This window comes from Neurospora hispaniola (assembly GCF_033458365.1).
Source record: "Neurospora hispaniola strain FGSC 10403 chromosome Unknown B0T23scaffold_1, whole genome shotgun sequence".
Lineage (NCBI taxonomy): Eukaryota > Fungi > Ascomycota > Sordariomycetes > Sordariales > Sordariaceae > Neurospora > Neurospora hispaniola.
This window is the reverse complement of record NW_026944406.1, coordinates 4123321-4150471: the sequence shown is the minus strand read 5'-3', so window position 1 is coordinate 4150471 and position 27151 is coordinate 4123321. Positions and strand designations below refer to the sequence as shown.

The window sequence follows — 27151 nt, the reverse complement described above, 5'->3', positions numbered from 1 at the left end:
GGCACGCCAGGGGCAAGATGGACACATTGGATCGATGTAGAAGTCGTGGTTCCGGTAGGTACCTACTAATGGTAAGCTCAAGCTGAGCTCTTCTGCGTAGTGTACGGGGTACATCTGGGCCACGGGCCAGCACAAGTGGAAGGGAAGCACAGCTTGCCATCCAATGCCAGCCGGGCAGGCTCGTCAGTGCCCCCCAGGGCATTTTAGAGGGAGGGACACACAGCGCGACTGCCCCTGGCGACGGTTGCATGCCGGGGAAACAAAAGAAATGAAACACAAGTGCAGGCGGGGGGGTAACGCTCAACGCAACCTAGGTAGGTGCAAGACTACCTCTCGACCTGGACGTCAATCGCAGTCCACACTTTTGCTCATTTCCTGTGATGAAGGAATCCCTCTGAATCCACAACCACCATCGACCGCGACCAAGACCCGATTCATCCCCCACTATTTCCGCCTTCGACTAGTCTAGGGGAATACCTCGGGGGCTGTAGCAAGCAAGGCACGCCACGCTTGGTTTGGTTACGCCCTCGTCTGCGGCTCTGACGACGCAGATTAGGATGCTTGGGCCGCTTTCGCCGATGCCGACTGCTGTTCCTCTCAATCTTTCAACCCCTATTAGCAACCGTCGACAAGAAATTTCCGACATCATGGATATGGATCTAGATGACGCTCCTTCGAGGAGAAACAATACACAACAAACTACCGCGGGCGACAACGCCGACAACAGCAAGAGCAGCGAAGCTGACAACACGACATCGCCGCCCATCGGTCGTGATCCCTCGCCGCCGAAATCTGCCCGCCCCATGTCGCGCATCATCTCTGGCAACGAGCTCTCCCCTCTCAAGATTCTCCAGCACCAGGCGCAACCGCAGCCATTGCCGGAAAGCGCCGACTCCCCTCTATCGCCCGTGGCAAAGAGTATGGCCCCGCCCCCGCTTCCCCAAAGCGCCCGCAAAACACCCATCAAGCGTTTCCCCGTCAAGGTCAACCCTTCATTGCCTGGCAGCGAGACGACGCGCTCCTCGTCACGAGACTCGCAAGATCGTCGGATAAGCCTGCAGGACGTGATACGTGAAAACGGAGGCATCAAGCAAGCCATCGACATATTCGAGGACGACGATGTTGACATGACCGGCATCGAGGGAGACAGTGGTTCTAAGGACACACTGCTACAAAATACGTCAGGCAATAGCACGGGCAGCGAACATGAACAGGCGACACGCGAAGAATCCGTCTGCGAAGGGAACGATACCATTGTTAGCACATTCAGCACATTTTCGGCTGTCCCAGACCTCACCAAGTTTTCACATATGCGATCCGAGAGCGCAAGCAGGTTCTCGGTGCTCGGTGGAGGGGTGTCGCCTGCAAAACAGACACCGCGCGTAAACGGCCTGGTGCCGGACAATAAAACAACGACCGGGAAGAAGAGAGACTTCGACTCGGGCAACGCCTCAAACCTGCTAGACTTTACGGATTCGTCACGATATGGAGGCTATGGAGCACCACAGGCGTCGCCCACACGCCGTACCCAGTTCGCGTCGCCGCGGCCTGGTAGCACTGACACCACGACGCCCCAACGCCCGGGCAGCAACCTTTCCAACATTCTCGATTTCGACATCCCACCGATGCCGACACCGCGTAGCGTCCCAACTATTACCCCGCGCGAACTCGAAACCCTGAAATCGGGCTTCCTTTCTGAGATCAGCAGCCTCAAGGCCTCGCTGAGCGGCAAGGAAGCAGAAGTCACGTCGCTGAAAACCGCTGTGAGCGACGCCGAGAAGCGGGTCGGCGAGTGCATGGAACGGCTTCACGAGGTGGAGAGCATGCATGAGTCACTAGAGGCTGAGAAAAATACCTGGGAGCGACGGGGGCGAGAAATGGAGGCCGTGTTGCGGCAGGTCAAGGAGGAGATTGTGCTCGGTCGGCGCGAGAGGGAGGAGCTCGAGTTCAAGCTGGACGAGGCCGAGAAGCGTCGGGAGGCGGCCGAGATGATGGCCCAGGATGCCGAGAGCAAGATGGCTGGCATGCGTGCTGGTAAGGCCAGCGCGGAGGCCGCTGCTCACGAGTCGCCTGATAAGGCAAGGGGACAGCCATCATCCAACAAAGAGGTGGAGATGGCGGTGGAACGCGTGGCTCGTGAGCTTCATGCGCTGTACAAGAGCAAGCATGAAACCAAGGTGGCGGCGCTCAAGAAAAGTTACGAGAGTCGCTGGGAGAAGAAGGTGCGCGACTTGCAGACGCAGGTGGACGAGCTTGGCCGGGAGAACGAGGAGTTGCGAAAACAGAGGGACCAAGATAAGACGGCGTTGGCGACCCTTAACCCGGCGCGGCTTACTGAGCTGGAGGAGGAGCGCAAGGCCGATCGGGCGCGGAATGCCGTGCAGATCAGGGAGTTCGAGGCCGAGGTGGAGAAGCTCGTGGCTATTCTCCAAACAGTCAAGGACGATAACGACGAACTCAGGGCACTCTTGGAACAGGAGAGAGTTGAAAAGGGAGAACTAGTTCGTCTCGCCGAGGAGATGATGAGTATGCAACAAGAACCGCCCGCGCCCGCGCCCGCGCCCGCACCTGCGCCTACCCACCTATCGACCTCCAATGGCCGGGGACGTGCCGACCGTAGGGGAAGCGATGTCAGCGCCACTAGTAACGGCGACAGCGGTCATCACGCGCCGCAGCCAGCGAGTATGACCTCCAAGATTGGAGCGAAGCCACGACTTGGTCTCGGAGGTGGGCCGGGAGCGGTACGTGCGCCCATAAAGACACAGTCAGCATCCGGAATTGCTCCTCCGTCGGGCATGGAGGGGGCCTTCCGGGCTGGTGGTGTCGGACGCCCAACTAGCATGAGGGCGCCTGGAGGAAGTGGTCTCGGGCTGAAGGTCTCGGCGGGGACTAGAATTGGGCTCGGTGGCGGCTCGGGTCATGGAAGGGCTCAGAGCGCTACGACATCAGGACCAAATGGCGTGAGTGGGTTGCCGCGGCCGGGGTCGGGGATGGGATTGAGAGGTAGCGGGACCTTGGGTGGTGGTGGCTTCGGTGGTACGGGAGGTTATCGGGGACACTGAGGAAGTGTGACCAAGCCTACTACAAGGACTATCCAAGCCAAGCCTGGTTGCCCTCTTGTTATGAAGGTTTCGAAGCAGCAAGACAAAGGAGGTGGAAACGAGGGGAGCAATGGTGACACAACCAGAACGACAGCGAAACGAACTGATGCGAAATGAGTGCGTTCCATTTACCTTTTTGACTTTTCTACCTTATATCCACATACACCCTTGTTTTGCCTTTTGTCTGGCTAGGTCAAGGGCGAGACTGTGTCTTTAGGATCTGTACAACAACACAGATGGAGTAATACAATCATGTTTCTGTTTGTTCTATACCATGCTTGCGTCTCTTCTATATATAGATATGATCGGTGCCATAGATACATACATACCCTTTGCTTTAGGAATTGTTTCTCTGTCATCTTCTTTCGTCAAATTTCCTTTTACGCGCCACTGTCATAAATAAGCCTTTGAAACTGTGGCGGCTTTGGCTAGAGCTATATACGTCAAATGCTATGCTTACGGTATACTCGTCCCTCGGACCGTCAGCATTGGTGCTTTGCCAGGTCGATTAAGACAGATTTACAAATAAAGGTGCATCTTGACGCAGTCATCATGTCAGCCAATATACTACTGCGTTGGGCGGAAACTGGTTGATCAACCACAGTGTCTTTCTACTATGCCCCTAAATACAGAGAAACAAGATGGGATGAAAAGCTTGGACTTGTATCTCTAAACCACCCATGATTTTCCCACCTTTTGAGCCCCGTTGATAAGTTAAAAAAACAAACAAACAAACAAACAAACAAACAAACTTCAAGCCATTGCCGCGCGTTCGACCCAACTTTAAACCGCCAACCTCTCATGCTTAAACCTCTTTTTCCCCTCTCCCTCTCCATAAACCGCACTGACATGTCCCTGCCCCCTAATCTTGTACTTGTAAATCATTAACCCCTCCAAGCCCACAGGACCGCGTGAGTGGATCTTGTTAGTGCTAATACCGACTTCAGTACCAAAGCCGTAGCGCATACCGTCCGCGAACCGGGTCGACGCGTTCCAGTACGCGCCCGAGGCGTCCACGGCCGACATGAAGCGCTCGGCCTCGGCCTGGTCCGCGGTCAAGATCGCTTCGGTGTGATGCGAGCCGTGCGTATTGATGTGGGCGATGGCTGCTGACAGGTCGGGGACGGTCTTGACTGCGAGGGTGAGGGAGAGGAATTCGGTATTGTAATCCTCGGGAGTGGCGTCTTTGATGTTGGTGATCTCGGGGAAAAGGGCGGCCTTGGAGGCGGCGTCGCATCGCAGCTCAACGCCCTTGGCGGCCAGGGCGGAGGCGACGGCGGGGAAGACGGTGGTGAGAGCGGATTCTTGGACAAGTAGGGTCTCGACGCTATTGCAGGCGGCCGGGTAGCTGGTCTTGGCGTCAACGACGACGTCAGCGGCCAGCTTGGCGTCGGCAGAAGCGGTCAGATAGATGGAACAGAGACCATCAGCGTGGCCGAGGACGGGGATCTTGGTGTTCTCCTTGATGTACCGGACCAGCTCGTTGGATCCGCGGGGGATGACGAGGTCAATGTCGCGGTCGAGGGCGAGCAGCTGGGGGATGGACTCGCGCGTGGTAACGAGCTGGATGGCGTCGTTGGGTACCTGGGTTTGCGAGAGCGCATTGGAGATGGCGGTACTGATGGCCACAAACGACTCGGTCGACTCCTTGCCGCCCTTGAGGATGGCCGCGTTGCCGGACTTGACGGCCAGCGCGGCAATGTTGGCGATCACCTCCGGACGAGCCTCAAAGATGATGAGCAGCACGCCGATCGGGCAGGTGACGCGCTCCAGCTCGAGGCCGTCGTCCAGCTTGGTACGAAGGGTGACGCGCCCGACGGGGTCCTCCAGGTCGCGCACGTCCAAGATGCCCTTGAGCATGTCCTCCCACTTGCCCGTCTTGCCCAGGTCGAGGCGGGACACCAGGCTGGCGCTCAGCTTGCCGTCGGCAGCGGCTTGGCGGGCCAGCTCAAGGTCGCGGGCGTTGGCGGCCAGAATTTCGTCGCGCGCGGCAGTGAGGCCGGCGTGGATGGCCGTCAGGGCGTCGTTGCGGGCCTCGGCCGAGAGCGTGGCCAGCACGTGGGAGGCCGACTTGGCCGCCCGAGCCGCATCGGCGGGACTTGCGTTGGTGAGAGACATGGCTGTGCGTCGTCCTAGTGTAAACCAAATTAGCTACCTATATGAGAGGAGACCTTGAAAGTTGGTCATGCTGGCTGGATGGCAACTCACCTGAATTCAAAAAGTGGGGTTTGACTTATAGAGACGGGGAGTGATGATAATATGTACAGATATGTACCGTAAGTACCGTTGCGGTGGGTGCAGTGATGTTCCGGGTAGGTACTACCTCCCGTCTCTATGGGATAACAAAGTTTTGACTCAAGTGGAAGGTCCCGCTCTCTCGTTACGGGGGGTGAGTCAAAGTTCTGGAACTTGTTCCGTCTTGGCCTCTCCGCCCTGTACCTACCTCTAGGTAGCCTCCGCCGTGTCTTCGGCGTCCGTGCCGTTCAACATACACTACCGTGAGAGGTCTCGCTACCGCGCCGTGCAAGGGGGAGTTCAATGCCCAAGGGTGCCTGTACACGTACTGTGGTGGCTCCGTAACCGTTCCGTCCAGGCGCCGTTCAGTGGGTAGTGCCATCGGATAGTGCATTGCGTGCCGAAGACCCGAGCGGGAGCGGGCTGGCTCCGGAAGTCGGAAGCGGAAACCAGTAGGAACCAATAAGAAACGTTTCCCACCCCCCCCCCCCCCCCCATCACCGGGCCGTTCTTTGTGCCGCTGCTGTCCTTTTGATCAGGAGCGGCTCGTGCTACAGTAGAAACCCCTGCTTTTGCTAATAATCCCGGCAGCCAGATTTTCTAGCAAAAGGGGGGGTTTTGCAAAAGAGGGTGCTTGCGCACAGACCAGGTAGAAGCCTCTTGGCCATTGGAAGCCCACTGATAGGCTTAAAAAGTGGGACAAAAGTGGGTCATTTGAGCCAGCTGCCCCCCGGTACAAGGGTATAAGTGCTCTCTCCCACCAAAATCTGACCCCTGCTTTTGCTAATCCGGGCCGCCAGCGTTGCGAATTGCAGTTTGTAGTCCTAGCCACCAGAGGGAATGCGGGCAGTAGAAATCTTTAGCAAAAGGGGGTGATTTGCAAAAGGGGGGGTTAGCAAAAGCAGGGGTTTCTACTGTAGCAACTTGAGATCACATGAACACCGCCAAAACGAGGAAGGGGAAATCCCACGATGAATCATTCCGATTGAAACCCAACGTTGTGTCGCCCTCGTTGATACGATATGCCATCATGCGCAACGGAAAGCCATGTGCATATGCTCCGACGTTGTCACCGTTAACTATCGGCATCTGCTGTGGAAGGCCTTCGGAACTTCCATTTGTTCGAACTTCGAGGAAGCAGTTCATCCTTTCTAGCGGCCGCTTGGTAATGGGTCCATGTCGACGGTGGATGTTCGTGGGCGCCAAGGCAGAATGAAGTGACCTTACACCTCTATGCTTCGTTCTGGAAGGCGCACCCTGGCATCGAGATTGCTATCGGCACCTTGCCCAAAGGAGGACACTGAACAGTTGGTGAGCAAGTGCAAGTGCAGTGCGGTGGATCGAGTCAACGGACGGCTCACCCGCCCCTGCCCTTTTCGTTATTCCTGTTCCATGCCGAGGACCAAGTTGGTGCTTCAGCTACCTTACTTATCTCAGACTTGTTGCGGTGACCTGACCGACTCCTTCCTCGTTCTCCTCCTCATCTTGGCTTTGCTGCTCTCTCTATCTTTATTTTATCTTCTTGTCTTGTTACATATATCTTTACTGGTCGGTTTTGTCGCACTACTCGATTTATCTACCAGCTGGCGTGTCTTGGTCATCTATATTTCACAGTCGCGAGCACCCGTCTTGCCATTTAGCTTCAACTGTTCATACGTGGGCATATCTTAGCTATATATTTCCGCTCCCTGCCTTGAACATCCTCGCTGCTCGTTTCCAAGTTCCAAGGGACTGGAATCTGTCCTACAACTGCCCTTTGCGACCATCTATAACTCCGTGATAGGCTTTGGGTTTTATCCATACCCGCATTTGCATGGCGGCTCCGAGTGTTCCCTCCACTTACTTATACTCAGATCGCCACCAAGTACCACCATGGACGAACGACATCCAGAAAAAGAATCCCCAAGGCCAGTGGCTCTCGCTAATACACAGGAAACCTTCTCCGGAGGGGTGCCAGAGAAGAAGGGCACAAAGGAGCAAATGACCTCTTCAGGTTCTGATACTGACGGACCTGAAGTTGTCGACGGTTCCGGTCATGAACCAGGCCCAGAACAGGACAAACCTCATCCTGGTGGCGACTCCACATTGCCTCAGCCCTATCGCATTCTCTCTTCGTCCCGGGCCCATACGGCTTGTGTTGTCGCAAGGGCGGAACGTAGGGGGCTCTTGGCTCGCTTCGCTTTCATTCCCGAGGTTGAGCGTCCTGTTGAATACAAGAACAAGACGAAATGGATGATCACGACCATAGTTGCACTCGCAGCTGCTGGCGCCCCTTTTGGCAGTGGCATCTTTCTTCGTAAGCAATGAGGCCACATTCAGTGAGCTTGGCTTTGTGGCGTCCGGAGACTGACATTCAATACAACAGCTGCTCTTGAACTGATGGCTGATGACCTACATACATCGCCAACTATCACCAACTTGGCCGTTGCCTTGTACATGCTAGCTATGTCAATATTTCCCCTCTGGTGGTCATCATTCTCGGAAACGTTAGGCCGACGGACGATTTACATTGCCTCTTTCACGTTGTTTGTTGTATTTTCGGTCCTGAGTGCTGTCAGCGTAAATACTGCTATGCTTGTGATAATGCGCCTTCTTGCTGGAGGAGCATCAGCATCCGTGCGTACCATTTACTTTAAACCACGCAACAATAAAGACTGATCCATAAACCCCATCAGGTACAAGCCGTCGGTGCTGGCACTATCGCCGATATTTGGAAGCCAGCAGAGCGCGGACGAGCCATGGGAATCTTCTATCTTGGCCCCCTAATCGGCCCTCTGTTGTCCCCCATCATCGGCGGAGCACTTTCCCAGGGGTTCGGGTGGCGATCAACCATGTGGTTCCTCGCCATCTACGGCAGCTGCACTTTGATCCTGATCATCTTCGCCCTACCCGAGACGCTCACCAAGCGCAAGCCCCTTCCACCGCCGCCCGCTGAGAACAACGAGCTCAGGCGTGTCTCGACACGCCAGTCTGTCGCCGAACACTCTAAACGCGCTGGCGCTATCACTAAGCGCTTCATCATCGAGCCTCTCGAGGTACTCCTTTACCTGCGATATCCCCCAGTTCTGGTGTCTGTTTACTCTGCCGCCATAGCGTTCGGTGCTCTCTTCATCCTCAATATCTCTATTCAGACAACCTTCCATTCAGCACCCTACGGTTACTCTACCATTATCGTCGGCCTCTTGTATTTACCCTCTTCTCTCGGCTACATTGTTGCCTCACTTCTCGGGGGACGATGGACCGACAAGATTATGATGCGTGAGGCCCGCAAGGCTGGCCGCTACGATGCTGATGGCAACCCCATCTTCCTGCCCGAGGACCGCATGCGTGAGAACATCTGGTTAGCTGCCAGTATGTATCCCGCCGCCATGGTTTGGTTCGGTTGGACGGCGCAGCACGGTGTCAATTGGATCGTGCCCTGTGTTGCCAACTTCTTCTTTGGCTGCGGGTCCATGCTCGTCTTTGGTGCCGTCACGACCATGTTGACCGAATTCATGCCGCACCGGAGCAGCAGCGGTGTGGCCGTGAACAACTTTGTGAGAAATATTTTCTCGTGCGTGGGCACAATCCTCGCTCAGCCGCTCATTAACGCCATGGGGATTGGGTGGTTGTGTACCATGATCGGGTTGTTTGCGTGGGTTACTGGCAACCTGGCAATTTGGCTGTTGAAGAGGAACGCGGCCAAGTGGAGGGAGAGTATGGATAACGCGTTGAACACGAAGACTTGAGCTTGATCAGCTAGTAGCGTGTCTGTTGCTGTGTGGGCGGTTTCACACCCAAAGGTGAAACATTAAGCGGAGGATACCAAAGAGTAAACGTCTGAGCGTTTGCTTCTGATGGAAAAAGGATTATGAAGACAAGGATGTCAATGGTTTGGTTAGATACATATCGATGTAGAGGGCATACACAATGAACATTCAGCGTTGGATGGGTAAGGTGTATTATAAGTCTAGTTTTAATCAGTGGTGTATACCCGCAGAGGCTTGATCTTTCCCTCTCAATGTAACGTCATTCATCCTTGTGCATTCTCTGGTGATCACAAGTAGGTGCATTCCGAAGTCGACAAAGACATATGCTAGTGCTGCTTTAGGTGTGGTTGAGCTGAGCATGGATATCGCCTAGGAGCCCAAGAGGCCAGAGTATTTTCCCACGGAACCACTTTCCTCTCTGCTCGCCAACCAGCACCACAAGACGTCTTACTTGCAGTTACCCCCTCCTCCTTCTTCCTTTTTTTTTTTTTTTTTTTTTTTTTTTTTTTTTTCTTTCGGGCCGTGACCACAATATCACTCCAACATGTCAATACGATAGACACTCCAAGAGAAATAGCTTTCAGTCTCGTTTCACCAAGCGTGCGGCGAGTGCTAGCTGTCGACTAGACACATCCGCTCCTTGTCATTCAACTCACGGCGGTAGCCGAGAAAATTTGCACGATCTATTCTCTCACAGATGAAGCCATCACCAGCTATCCACTCACCAGGCCATGCCCTTTGTTCATGATCGCAGCTAGCCTATATCTGGAAGTTGAAATATAGGTTCAAAATCTTCCGCCTGTAAACCATCAATTAGATAAGATTCCCTCGTGGCGCAATTGGCTAGCGCGTCAGACTGTTAATCTGGAGGCTGTAAGTTCGATCCTTACCGAGGGAGTTGTCCAATTATCTATATGTTTTTTTTTGCTTTCCTTCCTGGAACGTGGCTCCTAAGCTTCAATCGAGCTTGTTCTGAGGCAGTCACGATATTTTGTTTGTTTCTTTTTAGGGTGAGCAAGCCCCGCTGTCGGTGTTGAGGGAAAGGTATGGTGACGGTGAGGATGGTTTTGGAAGAGGACGTAACTCGAAAGCGTCCATTCGCACATGCACAGCGATCCACCATCCTTTGAGCCTCCCAAGTCTAGCTTTGTGTCATGAACCCAGTGTGCATGTTGGGCATCTTTAAACACTTGGGCAGGCGATATTTCAAATCGGTTATCGTGATCATTTGAGCTGGATTTGGAAAGCGTTCCAGGCGAGAATGATGTGAAACTGAGGGGTGTCAGGTTCCGAAACCAAAACCAATTTCGTATCGATTGAATCACCTCGAATTAGACTGGTGATGTTACCTGCTGAAGTGCTGATCATTTGATCTCTGGAAAGCAATGTTGTGCTGAGCCAGGTGTTATAGCCATGGCGGGGATGATGATGAGACTAGGCACACTCGGTTACGTCGATCAGGTTTTCATTCTGTTCGAACATTGATCATTGCTGTGCGCAATCGATGGCATCACACGTTTACGGTTTTCTTTTTGGCGCCAGGACGGTCGGTCACCTTTAGGATTTGTCCAGCTGGCCAGTCCGTGCCGTCGCTGCCTCGCCATTCGCTCGTTTCTGGCTGCTCGGGGGTTCAGAGCAAAGAACAAAAGGGCAGAATAGGATTCGGTTATGCATCCATATTCACGTCTTTGCGGTCGCATTAGGGCGCAACCGACCAACTGGAATGTTTCAATTTACTGACGGGATCGGTTGCTTCGATACCATCAGACTTGTCGCTGGGAGACGAATTAAGGATGGGGCTTTCTTCACGACGCCCAAAACCCAGAACTGTTACTTCGCGCTCGTTGTGTATCTTGGACAAGTAGTACTGAATGCGTGGGTTGGTGGACGACGACGACGACGACGACGACGATGATGATAATGATGATGGGCAAGTGAAGACAACCCGCAAAGGACGGGACCGAGGCTCTGGAAAAGGGATTTGAGAGCTTCATTATAATGGGGACTGGATCAGGATCCCTCCGCCTTGACTCGAGATGATCGGATCCTAAATCCGACGCAGGGCAGGGCTTCCGGTTCATTCCCTCCATCGGATCACGATATGGAGCCAAAAATGGACGCACCAGGGCAAACTCCAGAACTGCAATTCACACGCAACCCGAATGGAACCAAACCTGACTGTTGCAGCCAAATTTCGTCAGCAACGCCGACTCGCCATGCCGTGCGCTGTTCACACATGGATTGCAAACGCTGCAGCACCACCGCTCCGACATTTTGAGACTTATCTAGCACACCCCAAAGTAAAGGTTTAATGACTACATGTAGAATGCGCTTGTAAATCCCTTGTAGTACGTAGTCCGTGTTTCCCGTCATTACAACAAAAAGGGGGGCATGTCGCGATTGGCGATGGCGACGGGCCTGGACGGTGCCTGGTGACGGGACGGGCTTCGTTGTGTGCGGGTCAGATTCAGGGATTTCGCCAAGACCCGGGTACAAGGCTACTTAGGGTTGGGGTTGTAGGAGTGCACGTGGATGTGGATGGGTAACCGACCTCTGTTTTTGCCCTTGCCGTACTTTGGAGTAGCGCTCGTTTGGATCTCATGGACTCCCCGACACCTATGTTCTTTGCCAGCATGAAGGCAAAACAGGTGGACGCCCGCCGCCTCAAGGCTGCTGGGTGACCAAACTTTTCCAGACCATGTTCATTCTTGGTCTCCTCTTTCATTACACCACCCACACAGATGCTCACCACCACCGCATCCTCCCCGACGTTTCCATCGCATCAAGTCATCAACACCATCTCGCGCAACGCCGCCGCGAAATAAAAGTGCGACGCCAAAACTCCAGCGCCTAGACCGGGAGACAAGACCGACGCTGCTTGCTCCCTCCGCGTCTAGCGCCCGAGAGCCAACTGCCACCCCATCAACCACTCCATTGTGTGTGTGTGCCCCGTCACCGTCCAACCAGTGGATCGCCCAATTCCCGAACCGCGAACCTGGGCCAAGGCACCAACAATAAATCTATTTCCTCCAACCTCGCCGACGTTCTTTCCTACATCATCTTCACTTGCCGCAACAACCAACCTTGGAACCGTTTTGCCCACGTCCATTTATCAATCAGCCGTTAGATTATACTCACGATTTCAGCCTTACACCAAACAACTCTCGAGCAATGGCTCCTCACGTTAAGAGCAGCGCTACTCCCAAAGACCGACGAAAGTCGAACGGGGTCGGCGTCTCCGTGGCCAGCTCTAATGGCGCGTCGTCCAAGGTTGTCACCCTCGCCGTGAAACCAAAGAATCTACGTGCTATTGTCGATCCTGGTTATGTCAAAGAGGACACGCCAGTTCTCAAAGAGACCAACGATTCACCTGTCGACTCGGCCGTCATCCCTGCCGTCACGAATTCGGCCGCTGAGAATGCGTCCGACTCAAATGCAAACACTCCCGCGGCTGGTACCCCGGCGCCGCAGTCCGGCCCCATGGGCCCACCTACTGATGGGCTGAAGAAGAAGGGCGTTAAGCGGGCGGCAGGTGCTGGCGTGAATGGCAATGGTGAGGCCAAGGTTCGGGGCAAGCCGGGTCCCAAGAAGAAGCAGAGGCTGTGAGTACTCTTCCCTTCTGCACCTTTCTCCCTTTGCAGGTGAAGACTGACAACCACACAGAGACGACGGCACCATCGAGGGCGGCCGAGGCGGCTTGGCTGCGCACAAACTTGGACCCAAGGCTAACATGGGCGCTATCAACGCCGGTCTCCGAGCTCTTGATCGGTCTGGCAAGCCTTGTCGGAAGTGGAGCAGAGGCGGATTCACCCTCAAGAGTTTCACCGGCGTTGTCTGGGAGCTTCCGCGCTGGACCGCGCCGCCTAAGCCACGGCCGGAACTAACGGCAGAGGAACCCACTCCGGTTTCAGCATCAGCCGCAGGCAGCAGCAAAGAGAACATCGTTCCGGGCGAGAACGCCCAAGTCAAAAGCGAGTCAAGCAACAACGGGGTAGATGTCGAGATGCAGAACGCCCCTAGCTTTGCCGCCGCCAACTCAGCCGCGCCTTCACCGGGACCGACTCCAGCACCAGCAGCTGCATCAGTACCGACAGCCATTGCCGTATAGCTATCTCCGCTTGCAGCTCAAACTCTTCAGTTATATACATGAACGTTGCTGTCGAAGCTTGGCCATAGTCGGCTGGGCATCAAGGGTACGGTTGTTAAGAGCATTTGAGCATCGCACTGGGAGGAAAAGGAACAGGTTATGGGGGGCTATCCTCCCACAAAAGCTCGTTTGCCCACCGAGGCAGGAAGCAACACTTTGGCGTTTATGGCGTGTAAGCAGGGATGTGGAAGTGTTTTTTTTTCTTCTCGCTTTCTTTTTGTTTTTGTGGGAATTAGAGGTGTACATGGCCACAGCGAGGCCCGGAGTTGGCGTTTTGGTATTAGGGGTTTCTCTCACGTCTGATCGACGAGTGTTGCTTACGGGCTTCACTGGCGAGTGTCTTACAGCTTTAAGATGAGGACATCGCGACCTTTGTAAGCACCTATACCCGAGCATGTAATTGCTATTATCATTCCGGTAGTAATTGCGCGGTGTCGCGCTTGATTTCACCACATTATTGTTCTCCCTCAAACGGCTAATCGTCGTCACGATGAACTTGGGTACAACTCAAAGCTTTGAGAACCGGCCATGTGTGACTGAAAGGTATTGCTGTGGCGCATTTACATTCTTTGAAGGGATCTCGACATGACACAAAGACACACTTCGAAGAAAGCTGTCATGATCTGGTCAGTCAGATTCCGGCTCTGTTTCTGGAGCATCGCGCTTCGAATCGACATCTTCTCCAATTGTGTTCCACAGTGTCAACCTAGACAACGGTTTTTATCTTGGCACTGATTAGACCAAACGTTGCGTACGGGCCCTCTAAACCCATCAAAAACAAACGAGGCGTGGTGTTGTTGCTTGTTGCTTGTTAGCCAGTCACATCTGTAAGGAAGAAGATTCTGACCAATCAGATGTCGCTATGCCTCTGAAGGACTGAAGCGGTGCGAAACCAACTAAGACGGCAGGCAATGCAGACCCGTCGGTGTCATTGACTGCCGGCCGCCGGCATCTTCAGACAGGGGTATTGCTCACAGGTACCTGAGCTTCTCAGAAAGTCCATGAGAAGAGCAAAGTAACCTGATCAATTTAGACATTAAGATGGCTTCACTGTCACAGATGTTCACTTGAATTAGCATCCAATAAGAATCAGGATAGGCCTGTCCAACTGGATGCGTAGGTGACGGCAAGCTGAGGATACCGGAAGACATCGATATCTCTGACTACGGTGGATCATTCACCCCGCTTCATTCCTAGTGAGGATGTCATCCATCGTTAAAGCCACCGAACTTGCTCCCCTTCAGGTTCGTTGCTGCCACGGCAGCCGCGATGCTCAATGTTAATGTTGGCAACTACCAACAGGTCATTTCTTATACCACCAGACCACTCCTTAACTGTATCTATATTGTTTGTCGGTCCTATACCTGAGGCGAGGCAAATTAAAGATGGAATTAGGGAGGCATGTGTCCCGTCCTCTAGGTGAGTGACCCCAGCATGTGCCAGGTAGTAGGTAGGTACCTACCTAGGTAACCCACAATAGACTAGCTGGGCTGCTGACCTCACCCTAGGTGGTTCCCGCTCCATTGCGATAGAGAGGGAAAGCGGGACTGGGCACCTCGAGGGCCCTGTTGATAACAGCAACACCCACCTACCTACATAATAACGGGCGTGAACCTGCTCCCTCGCCCAACCTTTCATCCCTTCGAGCTCGACATCTCGCTACTTATACTCTCTAATGACAACTGGTTGACTTTTGAATATCTTACAAGGTGCTCAACCGCCGGCACTCACAAATTCACTGCCGCCCACTTGGCAAATCGGAGAGCAACTTCCAAGTCAGGCCGTTCGGGAAAGTGCGTACATGCGTGGAACGCGGTACTAGTACGCCGGTAGGTTCCAGCTCCAAGCACGACCATTTGCTGATTGTTTGAATGCTCACTCGTCTAATTATGACATAGCGGCCTTGGATTGCTCGTGCTCTGCAATTTCCATAACGAATCGCCTTCCACCTCCGTCATTCGCACACCACACCCACTCTACAGTACACCACATCGGTCCAAACCGCTCCCGAAGCCAGCATCCATCTACTGCCACAACCTGCATAAGGCCATCTATAGCTGCTGCTTCTTCTTCTTCTCTAGACAGACAGCTTCCACACAACAAAAAAACCATTCTTGGACAGCATCACATCGGCGACACACCTCGATCCCGCTTGATACTCCTCGGATATCGACCAGTTCCGGGAGGCCAGGTTCCTCGGGCAACAGCAAGCCAACCCAGTCCCCTGGGGCATTAACGGCGTTTACTCCGACCAACATACACCCCTCCGCCCTTCCTACTCGGTCGCTCAAATACTTCTCACACTATGACCAACCCAAACCCATTTCCACGCCGGATGTCTTCATTTGCCTCGGCCAATAACGGCTCTCGTCCCGTTCGATCTGCCGGCTTCTCCCACTTGCTGAACCCATCCCCCGACAGTGGCAGCCATGGGAGTGGCGCGAGCTCGCACGCCGGCGCGCCCTTCTCCTCACTCGATGCTGGCGCCGCACACTTAGGGAATGCCCCTCATGGGCTGGACGAGGGGCGTGGGTCGCATCGGACGTCTGGTGCTAACTTGCCCTCATTCTCTCGCGCCTTTGACATGTTCACGAGCAAGGAGCCGTTACTGGCGGGGCCGAATATGACGTACAGCGGAGTTGGGTCCTCGGCCAGTGTCAGCAAGACGGGTTTTCTTTTGCCTTCGTATCTGCGAGGATCCGGTTATCTAGAAAAGCTCGCAGAACAACACAAGGCCAAGCTCATGGCTGACAGAGAAACCACAATGTCCAAGGGGTCATCTGGAACGGTCTTTGCCGGGAATACAGGGAACATGGAAAGCAGGTCTGTGACGCTTCACACAAAGCTTCCATCCGGCATCCACAGAGGTGTGGCGTTGAATTTGATAGAGCGCCCCCCTGCATCAGCTGAATTCGAAGATGTCGTTAGCCCGCTCCCCACTCGATGGAACAGTGACGACAAGGACCATACTGTGGAGGTGTTTGGCGATGGTTACGAAGTAAAATACACAGGCTCAAAGGGATCAGAACACGAAGCCGGCGCGATACGAGCGGATAATCCCATGCCCATGCAGTGTGGTGTATACTACTTTGAGATCATGGTACTCAGCAAGAAGCGAGAAGAGTAAGTGTCACTTGGGCGTTAACGTCTCTTGGGCCTCCAGTTTGCTAAGCCGGTCAAACCGATGCTAACTTGACCGGGCCCGCATAGGAATATCATCGCTATCGGTTTCGAAACCCGAAAGGCGCAATTATCGAGGTTCCCGGGCTGGGAGGGGGAGTCTTGGGCCTATCATGGTAATGACGGAAAAATCTTTGCCTCGGGGAGCAATTCGGGCAGATCATATGGCCCAACGTACGGCGCCGGCGACACAGTGGGCTGCCTAGTAAACTTTCGGACAAATCAGGTCTTGTTCACGAAAAATGGCGAGGAACTAGGTATGCCTGACCGCAAGATTTGGCTATGTGGTGATGACTGACATTTGGTGTGTATAGAGATTGCCTTTAAGGACCCGAGCTTCAAAGATCCGACCAAAAGTTTTTATCCTGCCGTCGGGCTAAAAAGGCCCGGAGACCACATTTGGGTCAATTTTGGTCAAGTTCCCTTCCAGTACGACATCGACGGTTACATGAAGGTGAGGCTACTCTAAGGCATTGTCCACGCGATCTCGATGTGACATTAACGAGATATTATGCAGAAACAACAAAAGATGGTCACAGACAAGATCAGAAGCACGGATACTGCTAACCTCGCGCCCCCTCTAAACGATACCGAGCTCATTCAGCAATTGGTAAGTTTAACTGGGTCCCAGTCACATGGTACTTGAGAACTAACGGCTTCAAAAGGTGTTGCAATTCCTTCAACACGATGGTTATGTGGGAACTGCCCGTGCCTTTGCCGAAGAGATACATATGGAAAAGCAGGCTCTCAACATGGACGCCGACGTTCCCGTTGAGGGCGTCAATATCAAGGATGACGAAGATGCGAATAACAGGCAACAGATTCGCCGTGCCATCCTCGAAGGCGACATCGACCAGGCTCTCATCTACACCAATCAATTCTACCCCAAGGTGCTGGAGGAGAACGGTCAGGTATACTTTCGGCTACGCTGTCGCAAGTTCATCGAGATGATTCGAAGGGAGGCGGAAATGAACAGCTCACTACAAGAAGCCGGAGTGAAAGCTAAGAGCACATCTCAGGCTCGACACCATACTGGCAATGACACGCAACGAACGTATAGTCAGAACCCAGCCGGGGAGGACGAAATGATGACGGAAGGCGAAGAAGAGATGATGGACACCGAAGAGGATGGTAGCGAGCCGAGGACAGGCAATCCCGAGGACGAAACTATGGCGATGCGCGCTGCCGGAGTAAGCGAGCTATGTCAGGATGCCCTGGAATATGGCCAAGAGCTTCGTGATGAATTCAAGAACGACCCAAGTCACGAAGTCAGCAAACACCTTAACGAAATTTTTGCGCTCATGGCGTATCCAAATCCCCTCGAAGTCAAGGAGGTCGCGCACCTCCTGGATGGAAAGGGGCGCGTTGCTGTGGCTGAGGAATTGAATTCCGCCATCTTGAGTGAGTTCATTAAATCCCTTGCTTTTCCTTATTCCATACCATTGTGAATATTATGCTAACACTCTCTGTCACTCACAGCGTCCCTAGGGAAGTCTTCTCGCGCAGCCTTAGAGAACCTCTACGCCCAAACAACGGTCCTCCTCGAAGATCTTAGGAAGGACGGAGGCGACGGCGCGTTTGTCACGATCCAAAACGTTATCGACGACATACCCAAGGCACAGGTAAATTAGGATTTGGAAAGTACTTACAAGGCAGTTTGTCGGTACACGGATCAGATACGCAAACAGATGCAGGAGCAGAATCCTATTCTTCAGGGTCTGGAACCGGAACTATGGCATCAACTTCGGCATCAACTCCGGAATCCGGCTTTTGCACAGGGTATCATGGAATTGAACCCGGATATGGATCTGGATGTGGATGTGCCCGACCTTAATCGGACTCTTTTCTGAATGGTTAAGGGGGAAGTTCTGACGAAGTGATATACACCAGAGGAGAAGCATGGCAAGACAGAAGAAAAGGAGACAAAGGCCAGGAAGGAAAAACAAGAAGAAGGGGCGAAGAGCTCGAATGACATCAGCAAAGAGACTATAATTAGGTATGGGGTCGGCATGAGTTTCCACGACAAGCGCAACCACGTACGCACGCTGTGGTGGTCTCGTTTCGATCGTCGGGTATCTGGTATGGCTAGGAATACATGGCATGGCATAAATGGATGCAGCGTTGAGCGTTGAAGAACATGCATGCAAGGATTGGGATTGAGATTGGGTTGGTTCTTATAAATCGAGTAGAGCACCAGGCTAGGCATCATCATCATCATCATCATCATCATTATCGTTAGTCTCGCTGATTAACTCAGTACGTATGAAAGAGCAAAGAAGTGACTTGATCTGCTTGTTGCGAGCATTTGCCGCTCTGCACAGAAATCAATGGAATACATCATCGACACAAGCCACCTGATTCTCACTACTGTATTTGTGGTGTTCTCGGAACTACGGTAATAAATCTCATCTAACAATGCTTGCAGCAGCTCGACTCCAGGGTATCAGTCACCTCTAGCCACCACACGACAGCCAGGCCACATAGCAACGATGCTTGTGATGATAGGAATTATCTTGTTCACTAACAGCCAGGCCCATGGATATCATGATATTTCCCCATAAGATGACATCAGCAAGTCCTTGTAGCGGTAGTTGTGATCATCGACGTCATCTCTCCCCTCATCGTCTTCAACAACTTGTTTCACGGCTGGAGCAAGTAATGTTGCGAAGTAACATCTTTTCCCCGTATGTAGTGTACGCAAAAAATGCTCTACTTCTTCTTCACCTCTAAACGTCTGGTATGGAACAAAGTCCATAAAGGGAGGAGTAGTAACCGTCTATCTCTTGGCCGCGCCCAATCCCTACGCTAACAACCAAACCAGCCAACAGCCTCGTCGCGTTCATCCTCTGGAAATGACAGGAGAGGGTGATAAGCATGTTCCACTTATGAATGGTTCCCGTCATCCCACTAGTGAGCTGGTAGACCACTCATCAGATCTTCCTCCTCCTCAATGTGAAATGACGACTCTTCGAAGCCACCACCTGTGCTCTGAAGACCAAGCTTGTGTTCGCGAGCCGCGTCAAATTGTCGTTTAACCGTGTGACTAATGTACTCGCGGTTGCTGGCCAGGCGCTTGTTGGTTGCCTCAATGATGGGCTCCAGAGCCTTGATGCCCTGCATCACTTTGTTCACCTGGGCCGAAAACTCCACCTCGGACATGCCCTGCGCGGGCGACGACAAAAAGGTCAGATAGGCTGGGCTGCCGTCCTTTGGGCGCTCGATGGCGCCCTGCAGACTCCCGTCGGCGATCATGCTTTGCACGAGCTGATCTACCGCCTCCACGGTCGGTAGCGGTGCGCCTGTTTCAGCACTCTGTGTCCGTTCCTGGATTTTCTCAAGGGAGATGTTAGTGTAGATATTGCGCAGGTTGATGATTTGCCACCGCTGATAGTGGGCCAGCACCAGCTTTGCGAGCTCGACGTTCCCCTCGTTGGGTAAGAGCTCAGAATTGATAACTTCAAATTCTCGGACCAAATCCCCGGTGGTTTCTGATTTGAAAGCCTGAGCGAACAACTTGTAGGGTTTTCCCTGGGTTGCGAATATCTTCTTTGCCGCTTGCGAGGTCGTTTCCGGTAGTGTTGGCGGCTTTCCGGTCAGGAGCAAGCCGACAAGGATCCATTTGTTATATGCCTCCGTCATGATCTTGCTGCAACCGCCGTCCCGCGTCGGATACGTGACACATCGTTCAAAGGCATCAAAGGCTTGCTGCCACATCCGGCGCTCTATGAAGCACAGGCCGCATAGAAAATCGTACTGAAGCACGGCGGCGCTGGTAAGAGCGTCGGTGAGCTGGCTGTCGGGGTTGATGTATGCTGGTGGAGGGAGAGACATGTCGCAAAGAGGCTGGGCTGTCGACATGCCCTTGGCCGGCATATAGATGATAGGTTTCTCGATCAGAGGTAGTATTGCTCCGACATTGCCGGTATTGTATGCCAGTTCGACCAGACTGCAGTGGTGGGATGTGATGATAGAGCCTGAAGGGTCGAGTCTTAGGAGGGCAGTAGTGCCCAGCTCGACGGCAACAGAGGCCTGTCTTCGAAGTCAGCAACGGCAGCGATGCGGAAAGAAGTATGGAAACCCTACAGGAAACAAGCCGCGTTCGTTATACGCCTCCTTGAGAACATCTGACCAAGTGCTTCCCTTGCATCGTATTTGGCGAGCATCGAACTGGAGGAAGAACTGGGCCATATATGATGCCAAGCTCTCATGTGCCTGCTGAGAAGTCCACCCGGGTGACTGTAGTAGATATTCGAGGATCATAAGATATGAGAGGGAATAGACGGCGGGGTTGACATGCTACGCAAACGTTATCGGGTCAGCTGTTTGGACGACTCTGTACAACGGACACTCCAGGTTTGGGGAAGTACGATGTACCTACCTTTAGAATATCGTCGGCGGACTCCCTTATCCACTGCGCATTGTCACGGATGAGTTCTCGCACCCTCTTGGCATGTTGCTGACTGTTTTGGTAGTATTCCTCGTTATCAATCCCAGCGGCCGGTGGAAAGGCCGTCAGGACCGTAAGGCGTGTGTCCATGGCTCGTTGTCTTGATATGATACGGGAATGCTGGCGGACTAAAAGCTTGACGGTAGCAAGGAGGAGGACGATTAATCGCGGTGGTACTGATTGGATTTCAATGGCCCAGTGCAACTCGAAGAAGCGTCGCCAAAGCTGCGCGGCGCAGGGAGGGTAGCTGGTGCCTGTGCTGGTGCTTCTGGGGTTTCGAGGCAAGAATGCCAGTGACGCTGATGGCTGGGTAATATACTGATGACGCCGTGTATCGATCGATAGGTCACAAGATGTTTGTGTCGAAACGGATAAACAGCGTAAAAAAAACAATCGGCGGCTTGTAATATGGGAATCGGCGGTTATGGTTTGGATGGATACTGTGGTTGTAAGTAGCAAGGTAAAATCAAGAGCACCTTTGCGGCCTGCCTTGGTGTAGGTAGTGGTGGTTGTGGTCGGTGCAGTGCGCTGGGGCTCAACTCAGCTGTCAGTTCCAAAAGGAAAGCTCCCCGCGATTTGGACAACTGGGGTGGAGACCTACATACTGCAAATGCTGGGATGAGCCTGGTCCGGGTGCTGGCTAACAGAGAGCATGATTGGCTAGGTAAGTACTTTTGCAAAGAAAAGTGGAGTTTTAGCCACGGCTTGTCTGCTCAGCCTCAGTGTGGCTTGCATTGTTGGTTGAACTTCACACTTGCACGTCGCCAGGCTTCAGTCTCACGATACTTCAACGTCACGCGTGATTGTCATTCTGGGCTTTCTAGCGCTCCTGAGTCATGATCACACATAACACCACAGCTGAAAGCACACCCCCGCTGGATCATGCAACATGAGCGAGCGCTATACATTTCATATCATCTTCCACGCACGGCAGGGAATAATCACCCCCCCCCCCCCTTTGAAGCTGGCTCACTCATCAAAAAAGTGATAAGACCAACGACTCTTAGACCAATCTTCAGAACACCCTGAGCGAGCGTCCAGGGAGTTTCACCCCAAGCGAGTATTGAGGGATTATCTAAGGCCCAGGGATCTCACCACGCCTGTATCTCTTGCTTCTGCACCACACATCACATTCTGTCTCGAGGTTTCCTTCAGTTATCCCCCATTCCCCATGTGAACTTGTATAAACTAATTCTCCCAGATTTCCAAACCAATTATCCATACTTAACGGCCATGCCCCAAACGATAAAGGAAAACAAGATCAAAAAAAAATGCTTCGCATATATCACGTCCCAAAGCAGAAATCGCCGCGACTGGCCAAGTGGCTGGTCGCTCGTTGGCGGCCATGGTCGTGGGCTTGAACTTGTTGGCCACATGGATCCAGTCTCGGGGAAAAAGCGAATAATACCCGGTCGAAAGGTAGGTTAGTTGCATCATTTTACCAGAGTACATGGACAACCCTTCAAGTTGTAAACCGCCCGAAAAGGGGTGAGTGTCCTCCCTTATCCATAACTCTACCTTCTCCGACTAGCCTTGTTGTTGTCATTGCCGCTGTCTAAACCGGGGGGTTTAACGGTTACCCAGGCAACACCAGACAGCCAGCCAGCCAGCGTGCCATCGTTCTTGTTGTCCAGCTGTGTACCAATGGAAGCAACTCACAGGGGAAACTACTCCTGGTTAGTGTCCCGAGACCACTTCCAGAAATTCTCCCCATCCTCGTAAGCCGATCCCATCCACTGAGCTGCTATGCCGCCACCGCCGCCTTCGGCCTGCTGCTGCTGCTGCTGCTGGTGTACCTGGGCCTGGACCTGGACTCGAGCTCCTCCCCCTCCCAGGGGGCCGCCCTCCTCCTTGCCCTCGTTATCGGAGCTGTCGGGGGTCGTGGTGGTTGGAAGGAGGCGGTAGGAGTGAGGATGGGGGGGAAAGCCGGGAGGAGCATCGATGCGGCGATAGCTGTTGATAATGCTGGGATTGCCGCGAGGGTCGCGAGGTTGAGGTTGGGCGGGTTGTCCGATGGGACCGAAGCGGCAGGGGCCTTGGCTTAGGATCTGGGGGCCTGTGGGAGGAGCGTCTTTGTTAGTCACGGAAAGCAAGTGACACGATTCACGAATCTCATTTGGCTTACCGGTAGGGATTGGAGAGGGTCCTGAAGAGCCACCTCCAACACTCGGACGCCAGTTGTTCAACTCCCGAGGACTCGAGCTTTTCTCACGCTGATAACCACCGCCTCCGAAGCTCTTTGCTCCCATGCTGTTCGTGGCGGCGTGAGCCTGACCTCCCACCCCCATCGCCTCACCCCCACTACCAGATGCCGACCCTTGATCAGCCGAGCCTCTGCGCGAGATCGGACTTCCAGAAGCCGTAGTCAGAGACCGACGACGATGGGGAGCGCCACGGAGCGCGGTCAGATCGATGGGTCCCTTGCTGGTGCTCGACTCATCGTTGCTGACCAGCTGCTGTCTCTGCCTCATCAGCTCGGCTTGCTGCCGCTTGTACCAAGCAGGCAAGCCGTGGAACAGACCGAGCATGTGCTGAGTAGCCCTGTCATAGGGCATCTCATGCTTGTACTTGCAGCCCTGCTGGGTGAAGGCACAGGTACCCTCGTGCACCCACTTGTCGCAGAAAATCTTGGCTCGCTTGGGGCCTTGGCCGTGAAGAGGAGGGGGGGTCAGGTAGGCGGTTGCGGTGGCCTGGTGAGTGAGGCTCGTATTAGCTGCAGGACTGTGGCTGGCCAAGACGATTGAGTCGATCTGCGACTGCGGTAAATCAACTTGTCAGTCGTATACCCAGCTTTGTTTGGGTGTGATGTGAGGGTGTGTCTCATATGGATTGAGTACAACATTCTTTTGCTGGCCGGAACTAACTGTTGTAACACTGTTGGGGCTGTATCGTAGATTTCTACATACCTGAACGGCGTCACTCCGCGCCACCTGAGTCTGAACCGGTTCCACGTTGGTGTTGCGCTCGTCGGCATCCAAGGCCTGGGGAAGCTCAAGAACGAACAGACGAGAGATGTCCGACTCGTAGGCGGGCACACCCACGAGTGGAGGAAGCATATCCGCTGGGACCAGTCTCGTGTAGCGGCCGTTTCCGCGGTCGTAGGCGTAGGCGTAAAACTGATGGGGATATTGCGGCCGCGTGTTCCGGCGAGCCTGTTGCGCTCTCTCCTCCTCTTCTTGCTGAAGTCTTTGCCTTTCGAGAAAGTACCGCGTGTTCTGCGTAAAGGGGACGTGAGAGACGACAGTGTCTACTCTGGGAGAAGACTTAGTGGTAACGACGGCAGTTTGACGAGATTGTTCCCATTCCGGGCTGGACTCCTCTGACTTAGCAGCCTCTGTTGCGGACTGATTTCTGGGAGGAGTCGGGGCAAAGTCCATGCTCATTGGGGAGGCAGGCAACCCTCTTTGGAGTCTCCAGTGCATGTTGAGATCCCTTCTCTTGATGGCGATAGGCGAATGGGGCTTTGGGATCTCGCTGACTGGAGAGTTCTGGTTTGGCTCCATGATAACTGAAGGCCTGAAAGGAAGGGATTGTGAAAAGAATCAGCCAGCTCTATAATAACGCGTGAGTGGATGAACCGTTCTAGCTGTGACCACAAAGAACACTCTGAAGCACCAGAGTGCTAGAAAGAAAAAGCTGAAAATTCGGGGTTCTAGGTGTTGAGAAGCTGGAGCTTTGAGCTAGTTCGGGCACTGCAAATGTTGATCCAGAGATTGAGTCGGACTCAGCTTGGTGGGTGTTGAGAGGAATATTAGTAGCAGCGGAGTAATAGTCGTGTTTGGCTAATCCATCCATGCCGAGTCTAAGAGGGGAAAGCAGTAGGGTTTGATAGCGGACCGGATCAAGGATGTGAACGATACAGGAAACACTGATGGGATGATTAGCATGACGCTGAATCCGCAACTGTGAGTGTCACATGGGTTTGACCGCCACTGAAGACGGAAGCAAAGCAGAGAAACGCTTAGCAAAGAGCGTGAACAAAATGAAAACACGTACCATCAACGATGTCAACAGCCCAGTGGCATCAAGCTGGCCACCCCTTGATTCCCAGCAAACGAGGGACCTGGGTGAACGTTGGAAGATCCGGGGTATCCGTCACAATATTTATACCGCCTATTTATCTGCGGAGCTGCGTCTCGAACGAAGAAAAACTGGAGCCAAATGGCGGATGGCGAGCAGCAAGCCGTTGAAGGTGTGTGGCAAGCAGTAGCCGGGGAAGAATGACCTGGCAGCCCGAGCCAGGGACATGAGGAGGTATATCATAGGCGACCGGGAAGCAAAGAGCAAAGGTTGGGAGCCGCAATCAAGGCATCTAGACACTCTGGGGGTGGATCTCCAAGAAACAGATGGTGAAGCGGGGTGGTGAAAAGGACGTTGAGTGACGGACTACCTTTTTTTCTACCCTGTCTGCCTTTCCGCCTTCCGTCTACAGGGCTTGCCCAGTCGTCGTCCTGAAGTGTCGTTGATGTTGCGTTCGAGTAGTGTGGTTGGGTACGGTAGTTAGGCACAGGTCCGCTTCCCTGGGATTGGTTAGAGGCTAGGTAGATGTGCGGATAGATGCTTGATGATTGCAGTGATGTTGGCTTGCATTTTGCGGATGCGGCGAAGCTAAGGGGGCCACGGGGGATGTGACACTGGTACATACATGCTTTCCTGAGTAGCACAAAGTGGCCGCCGGACTGGACGTACAACAGAACGATGTGGCTTGTGAATCATCGGTAAGCAGGTCTACCTATGAAGAGCAGTGTGGTAGCAGCCAAGTTGAGTTGAAGATGAGAAGAATCCGTCTATGAAGGTGACAGATTTGGCCTGACCTTGACCAAGGACAGGTAGCAGTGAAGCCAAAAACCTCCGAGTAAACCTTTCGACGCACCTCGAACTCAACCCTCCAACGCTATTCCAATATACTGTATAGCGTCAAGGTGTCGATATTATGGCAACAAGGAGAGTGATTCTAGATATCCCAGCTGTTTCGCTCCACAGGACCAGGTGTTCTTTTGGGAAGACGGCAACCTTGTTCCGTGGCTTCCTTCCGCCCAACGCAATTACAGTGTTGCGGAAGGTACCTACCTAGGGATTATCAGAATGTGTTGTGGTTTTGTCGACACTCGTTTACGTTAGCCTGTGTCGCATTTCCTCCCTCTTCCCGTTGGTACTCGTGTACTCCTACACTCGTGTGATCTTCAATATCTGCCGTACCATACCACACAAACGAGCCGCAGCAATGTCGACAGCATGGACCATTGTTGTACCTACTCTATATTGCCGCTTTATGTGGTGTTCTTTATTATCTCTCCTTCACGCCCTAATTCTGAACGGCACAGGGACAAGAGAGGCAAAGCGACATGGGCTGTGAGGTCTGCAATAGCGCCAAGAGCCCGGAAAAAAAGAAAGAAAAAAAAAAGTATGCGAACAAACGGAAGACCCTAAAGAAGCAACATCAACGGGAAGTATGGAGGCTACTTTCTGCGGGAACTTGCATCTTTCCATGTTCTAACTCCACGTGACAAACAGGGGAAAGCCACAACGCCATGGCGATGATGAGCGACGAACCAATCTTCCTCAGAAGGTGGGACACGCTCTTTGGATCTCTCTCCCATGAGGCCCGGCTGCCTGATGTTTGTGCCCATGGTCATTAATATGGAGAGACAAGGACTCCCATTGGGCTTGGAGTAGCACAAACCTCCAGCGTTGTTGTCCGGTGAAAAGTTCGGAATTGCTGATATTGACAATCAGGTAGGCACACAATAACCGCCATCTTTCGGTAACGACTCATCGGGGGTGTTCTTTAGCTTGTACACTTATTCAGCTGTCAGAAAAAGTCAGCATTGCTTCGAGTTTCTGTCTCTCTCGACGCAATCTTCCAGCTATTAGTAAGGGAATAACACTGCTCTGTGTCCACTGATTTTTAACTGCCGCCTAACTGATCATTGACTTTTTTTTTTTTTTTTTTTTTTTTTTTTTTTTTTTTTTTTTTTTAGCCCAGCGGATGAGCTGATGGGTGCAAAGAATGACAACCATACTCGCTGATTATCTCATACAGACTGTCCATGACCCTATCGAAGTTTGGGGAAGGGGACATGTGCGCGAACAAGACAGACGGAGAGTGTAGCGACAAGCATGACGCTCATCGATTGGACGGGCAAAGGGTTTTTTTTTTTTGTTTTTTTTTTTTGGAAAGGTATGTTGCTATGCTAACGGGGGAAGTTGGGTCTCTCATTACTTGATTCTCGTCGTGCCGAAATGCAGACTCATCCGATGAGGAGTCAAGAGCTGGCTGCCTTGCTTGGAA

At 53.1% G+C, this 27151-nt stretch overlaps 11 protein-coding genes and 1 non-coding gene across 12 annotated transcripts; 7 read left to right on the top strand and 5 right to left on the bottom strand.

The window, feature by feature from the left end:
- Positions 1 to 320: 320 nt before the first annotated feature.
- Positions 321 to 3176, top strand: B0T23DRAFT_25487 (uncharacterized protein). Its single transcript, XM_062834194.1, has one exon. The coding sequence runs from the start codon at positions 558 to 560 to the stop codon at positions 3060 to 3062; it is 2505 nt and encodes an 834-aa protein (XP_062697414.1). The 5' UTR covers positions 321 to 557; the 3' UTR covers positions 3063 to 3176.
- A 679-nt stretch (positions 3177 to 3855) lies between these two features.
- On the bottom strand, positions 3856 to 5296 carry B0T23DRAFT_370660 (gamma-glutamyl phosphate reductase). The gene has a single exon (XM_062836608.1). The coding sequence runs from the start codon at positions 5217 to 5219 to the stop codon at positions 3885 to 3887; it is 1335 nt and encodes a 444-aa protein (XP_062697413.1). The 5' UTR covers positions 5220 to 5296; the 3' UTR covers positions 3856 to 3884.
- Positions 5297 to 6269: 973 nt separating this feature from the next.
- On the top strand, positions 6270 to 7108 carry B0T23DRAFT_25472 (uncharacterized protein). The gene has a single exon (XM_062834193.1). The coding sequence runs from the start codon at positions 6570 to 6572 to the stop codon at positions 7005 to 7007; it is 438 nt and encodes a 145-aa protein (XP_062697412.1). The 5' UTR covers positions 6270 to 6569; the 3' UTR covers positions 7008 to 7108.
- A 100-nt stretch (positions 7109 to 7208) lies between these two features.
- On the top strand, positions 7209 to 9064 carry B0T23DRAFT_392352 (major facilitator superfamily domain-containing protein; the record flags this gene model as incomplete). The annotated part of the gene is made up of 3 exons (XM_062837999.1): positions 7209 to 7632; positions 7702 to 7952; positions 8012 to 9064. 3 exons carry the CDS (start codon positions 7209 to 7211, stop codon positions 9062 to 9064), a joined length of 1728 nt encoding a protein of 575 aa, XP_062697411.1.
- An 845-nt stretch (positions 9065 to 9909) lies between these two features.
- B0T23DRAFT_t47 lies at positions 9910 to 9983 on the top strand. Its single transcript has one exon. It is a non-coding gene; the product is annotated as a tRNA-Asn (tRNA).
- A 1717-nt stretch (positions 9984 to 11700) lies between these two features.
- Positions 11701 to 12098, top strand: B0T23DRAFT_25441 (uncharacterized protein). The gene has a single exon (XM_062834191.1). The coding sequence runs from the start codon at positions 11784 to 11786 to the stop codon at positions 11937 to 11939; it is 156 nt and encodes a 51-aa protein (XP_062697410.1). The 5' UTR covers positions 11701 to 11783; the 3' UTR covers positions 11940 to 12098.
- On the top strand, positions 12099 to 13208 carry B0T23DRAFT_25442 (INO80 complex, subunit Ies4). The gene is made up of 2 exons (XM_062834192.1): positions 12099 to 12687; positions 12749 to 13208. Exons 1-2 carry the CDS (start codon positions 12257 to 12259, stop codon positions 13191 to 13193), a joined length of 876 nt encoding a protein of 291 aa, XP_062697409.1. The 5' UTR covers positions 12099 to 12256; the 3' UTR covers positions 13194 to 13208.
- A 2233-nt stretch (positions 13209 to 15441) lies between these two features.
- B0T23DRAFT_25351 (CTLH/CRA C-terminal to lish motif domain-containing protein) lies at positions 15442 to 18103 on the top strand. Its single transcript, XM_062834187.1, has 6 exons — positions 15442 to 16355; positions 16443 to 16669; positions 16727 to 16866; positions 16930 to 17022; positions 17078 to 17813; positions 17892 to 18103. The coding sequence occupies exons 1-6, from the start codon at positions 15538 to 15540 to the stop codon at positions 18041 to 18043; spliced, it is 2166 nt and encodes a 721-aa protein (XP_062697408.1). The 5' UTR covers positions 15442 to 15537; the 3' UTR covers positions 18044 to 18103.
- On the bottom strand, positions 18020 to 18761 carry B0T23DRAFT_25363 (uncharacterized protein). The gene has a single exon (XM_062834188.1). It carries the CDS (start codon positions 18640 to 18642, stop codon positions 18163 to 18165), a length of 480 nt encoding a protein of 159 aa, XP_062697407.1. The 5' UTR covers positions 18643 to 18761; the 3' UTR covers positions 18020 to 18162.
- A 469-nt stretch (positions 18762 to 19230) lies between these two features.
- On the bottom strand, positions 19231 to 21115 carry B0T23DRAFT_25369 (uncharacterized protein). Its single transcript, XM_062834189.1, has 3 exons — positions 20791 to 21115; positions 20496 to 20708; positions 19231 to 20441 (listed from the first exon to the last, which is right to left on the bottom strand). The coding sequence occupies exons 1-3, from the start codon at positions 20947 to 20949 to the stop codon at positions 19320 to 19322; spliced, it is 1494 nt and encodes a 497-aa protein (XP_062697406.1). The 5' UTR covers positions 20950 to 21115; the 3' UTR covers positions 19231 to 19319.
- Positions 21116 to 22526: 1411 nt separating this feature from the next.
- B0T23DRAFT_435039 (uncharacterized protein) lies at positions 22527 to 24727 on the bottom strand (the record flags this gene model as incomplete). Its single annotated transcript, XM_062840521.1, has 4 exons — positions 23766 to 24727; positions 23631 to 23722; positions 22985 to 23586; positions 22527 to 22915 (listed from the first exon to the last, which is right to left on the bottom strand). The coding sequence occupies exons 1-4, from the start codon at positions 24360 to 24362 to the stop codon at positions 22527 to 22529; spliced, it is 1680 nt and encodes a 559-aa protein (XP_062697405.1). The 5' UTR covers positions 24363 to 24727.
- A 391-nt stretch (positions 24728 to 25118) lies between these two features.
- Positions 25119 to 26103, bottom strand: B0T23DRAFT_392347 (uncharacterized protein; the record flags this gene model as incomplete). The annotated part of the gene is made up of 4 exons (XM_062837998.1): positions 25119 to 25379; positions 25505 to 25591; positions 25733 to 25753; positions 26059 to 26103. The coding sequence occupies 4 exons, from the start codon at positions 26101 to 26103 to the stop codon at positions 25119 to 25121; spliced, it is 414 nt and encodes a 137-aa protein (XP_062697404.1).
- Between the last annotated feature and the right edge of the window lie 1048 nt (positions 26104 to 27151).

What these genes read in the sequence shown, in the direction of transcription:
- B0T23DRAFT_25487 (XM_062834194.1), top strand. Translation starts at nt 558, where the DNA reads ATGCTTGGGCCGCTTTCGCCGATGCCGACTGCTGTTCCTCTCAATCTT.
- B0T23DRAFT_370660 (XM_062836608.1), bottom strand. Translation starts at nt 5,219, where the DNA reads ATGTCTCTCACCAACGCAAGTCCCGCCGATGCGGCTCGGGCGGCCAAG.
- B0T23DRAFT_25472 (XM_062834193.1), top strand. Translation starts at nt 6,570, where the DNA reads ATGCTTCGTTCTGGAAGGCGCACCCTGGCATCGAGATTGCTATCGGCA.
- B0T23DRAFT_25441 (XM_062834191.1), top strand. Translation starts at nt 11,784, where the DNA reads ATGTTCATTCTTGGTCTCCTCTTTCATTACACCACCCACACAGATGCT.
- B0T23DRAFT_25442 (XM_062834192.1), top strand. Translation starts at nt 12,257, where the DNA reads ATGGCTCCTCACGTTAAGAGCAGCGCTACTCCCAAAGACCGACGAAAG. An exon ending in CCCAAGAAGAAGCAGAGGCT is followed by an intron (nt 12,688 to 12,748) that starts GTGAGTACTCTT and finishes ACAACCACACAG; the next exon opens with AGACGACGGCACCATCGAGG.
- B0T23DRAFT_25351 (XM_062834187.1), top strand. Translation starts at nt 15,538, where the DNA reads ATGACCAACCCAAACCCATTTCCACGCCGGATGTCTTCATTTGCCTCG. An exon ending in CTCAGCAAGAAGCGAGAAGA is followed by an intron (nt 16,356 to 16,442) that starts GTAAGTGTCACT and finishes GGGCCCGCATAG; the next exon opens with GAATATCATCGCTATCGGTT. An exon ending in ATTGAATTCCGCCATCTTGA is followed by an intron (nt 17,814 to 17,891) that starts GTGAGTTCATTA and finishes TGTCACTCACAG; the next exon opens with CGTCCCTAGGGAAGTCTTCT.
- B0T23DRAFT_25363 (XM_062834188.1), bottom strand. Translation starts at nt 18,642, where the DNA reads ATGATGATGATGATGATGATGATGATGCCTAGCCTGGTGCTCTACTCG.
- B0T23DRAFT_25369 (XM_062834189.1), bottom strand. Translation starts at nt 20,949, where the DNA reads ATGGACACACGCCTTACGGTCCTGACGGCCTTTCCACCGGCCGCTGGG. An exon ending in CCGCCGACGATATTCTAAAG is followed by an intron (nt 20,709 to 20,790) that starts GTAGGTACATCG and finishes ACGTTTGCGTAG; the next exon opens with CATGTCAACCCCGCCGTCTA. An exon ending in ACGAACGCGGCTTGTTTCCT is followed by an intron (nt 20,442 to 20,495) that starts GTAGGGTTTCCA and finishes CTTCGAAGACAG; the next exon opens with GCCTCTGTTGCCGTCGAGCT.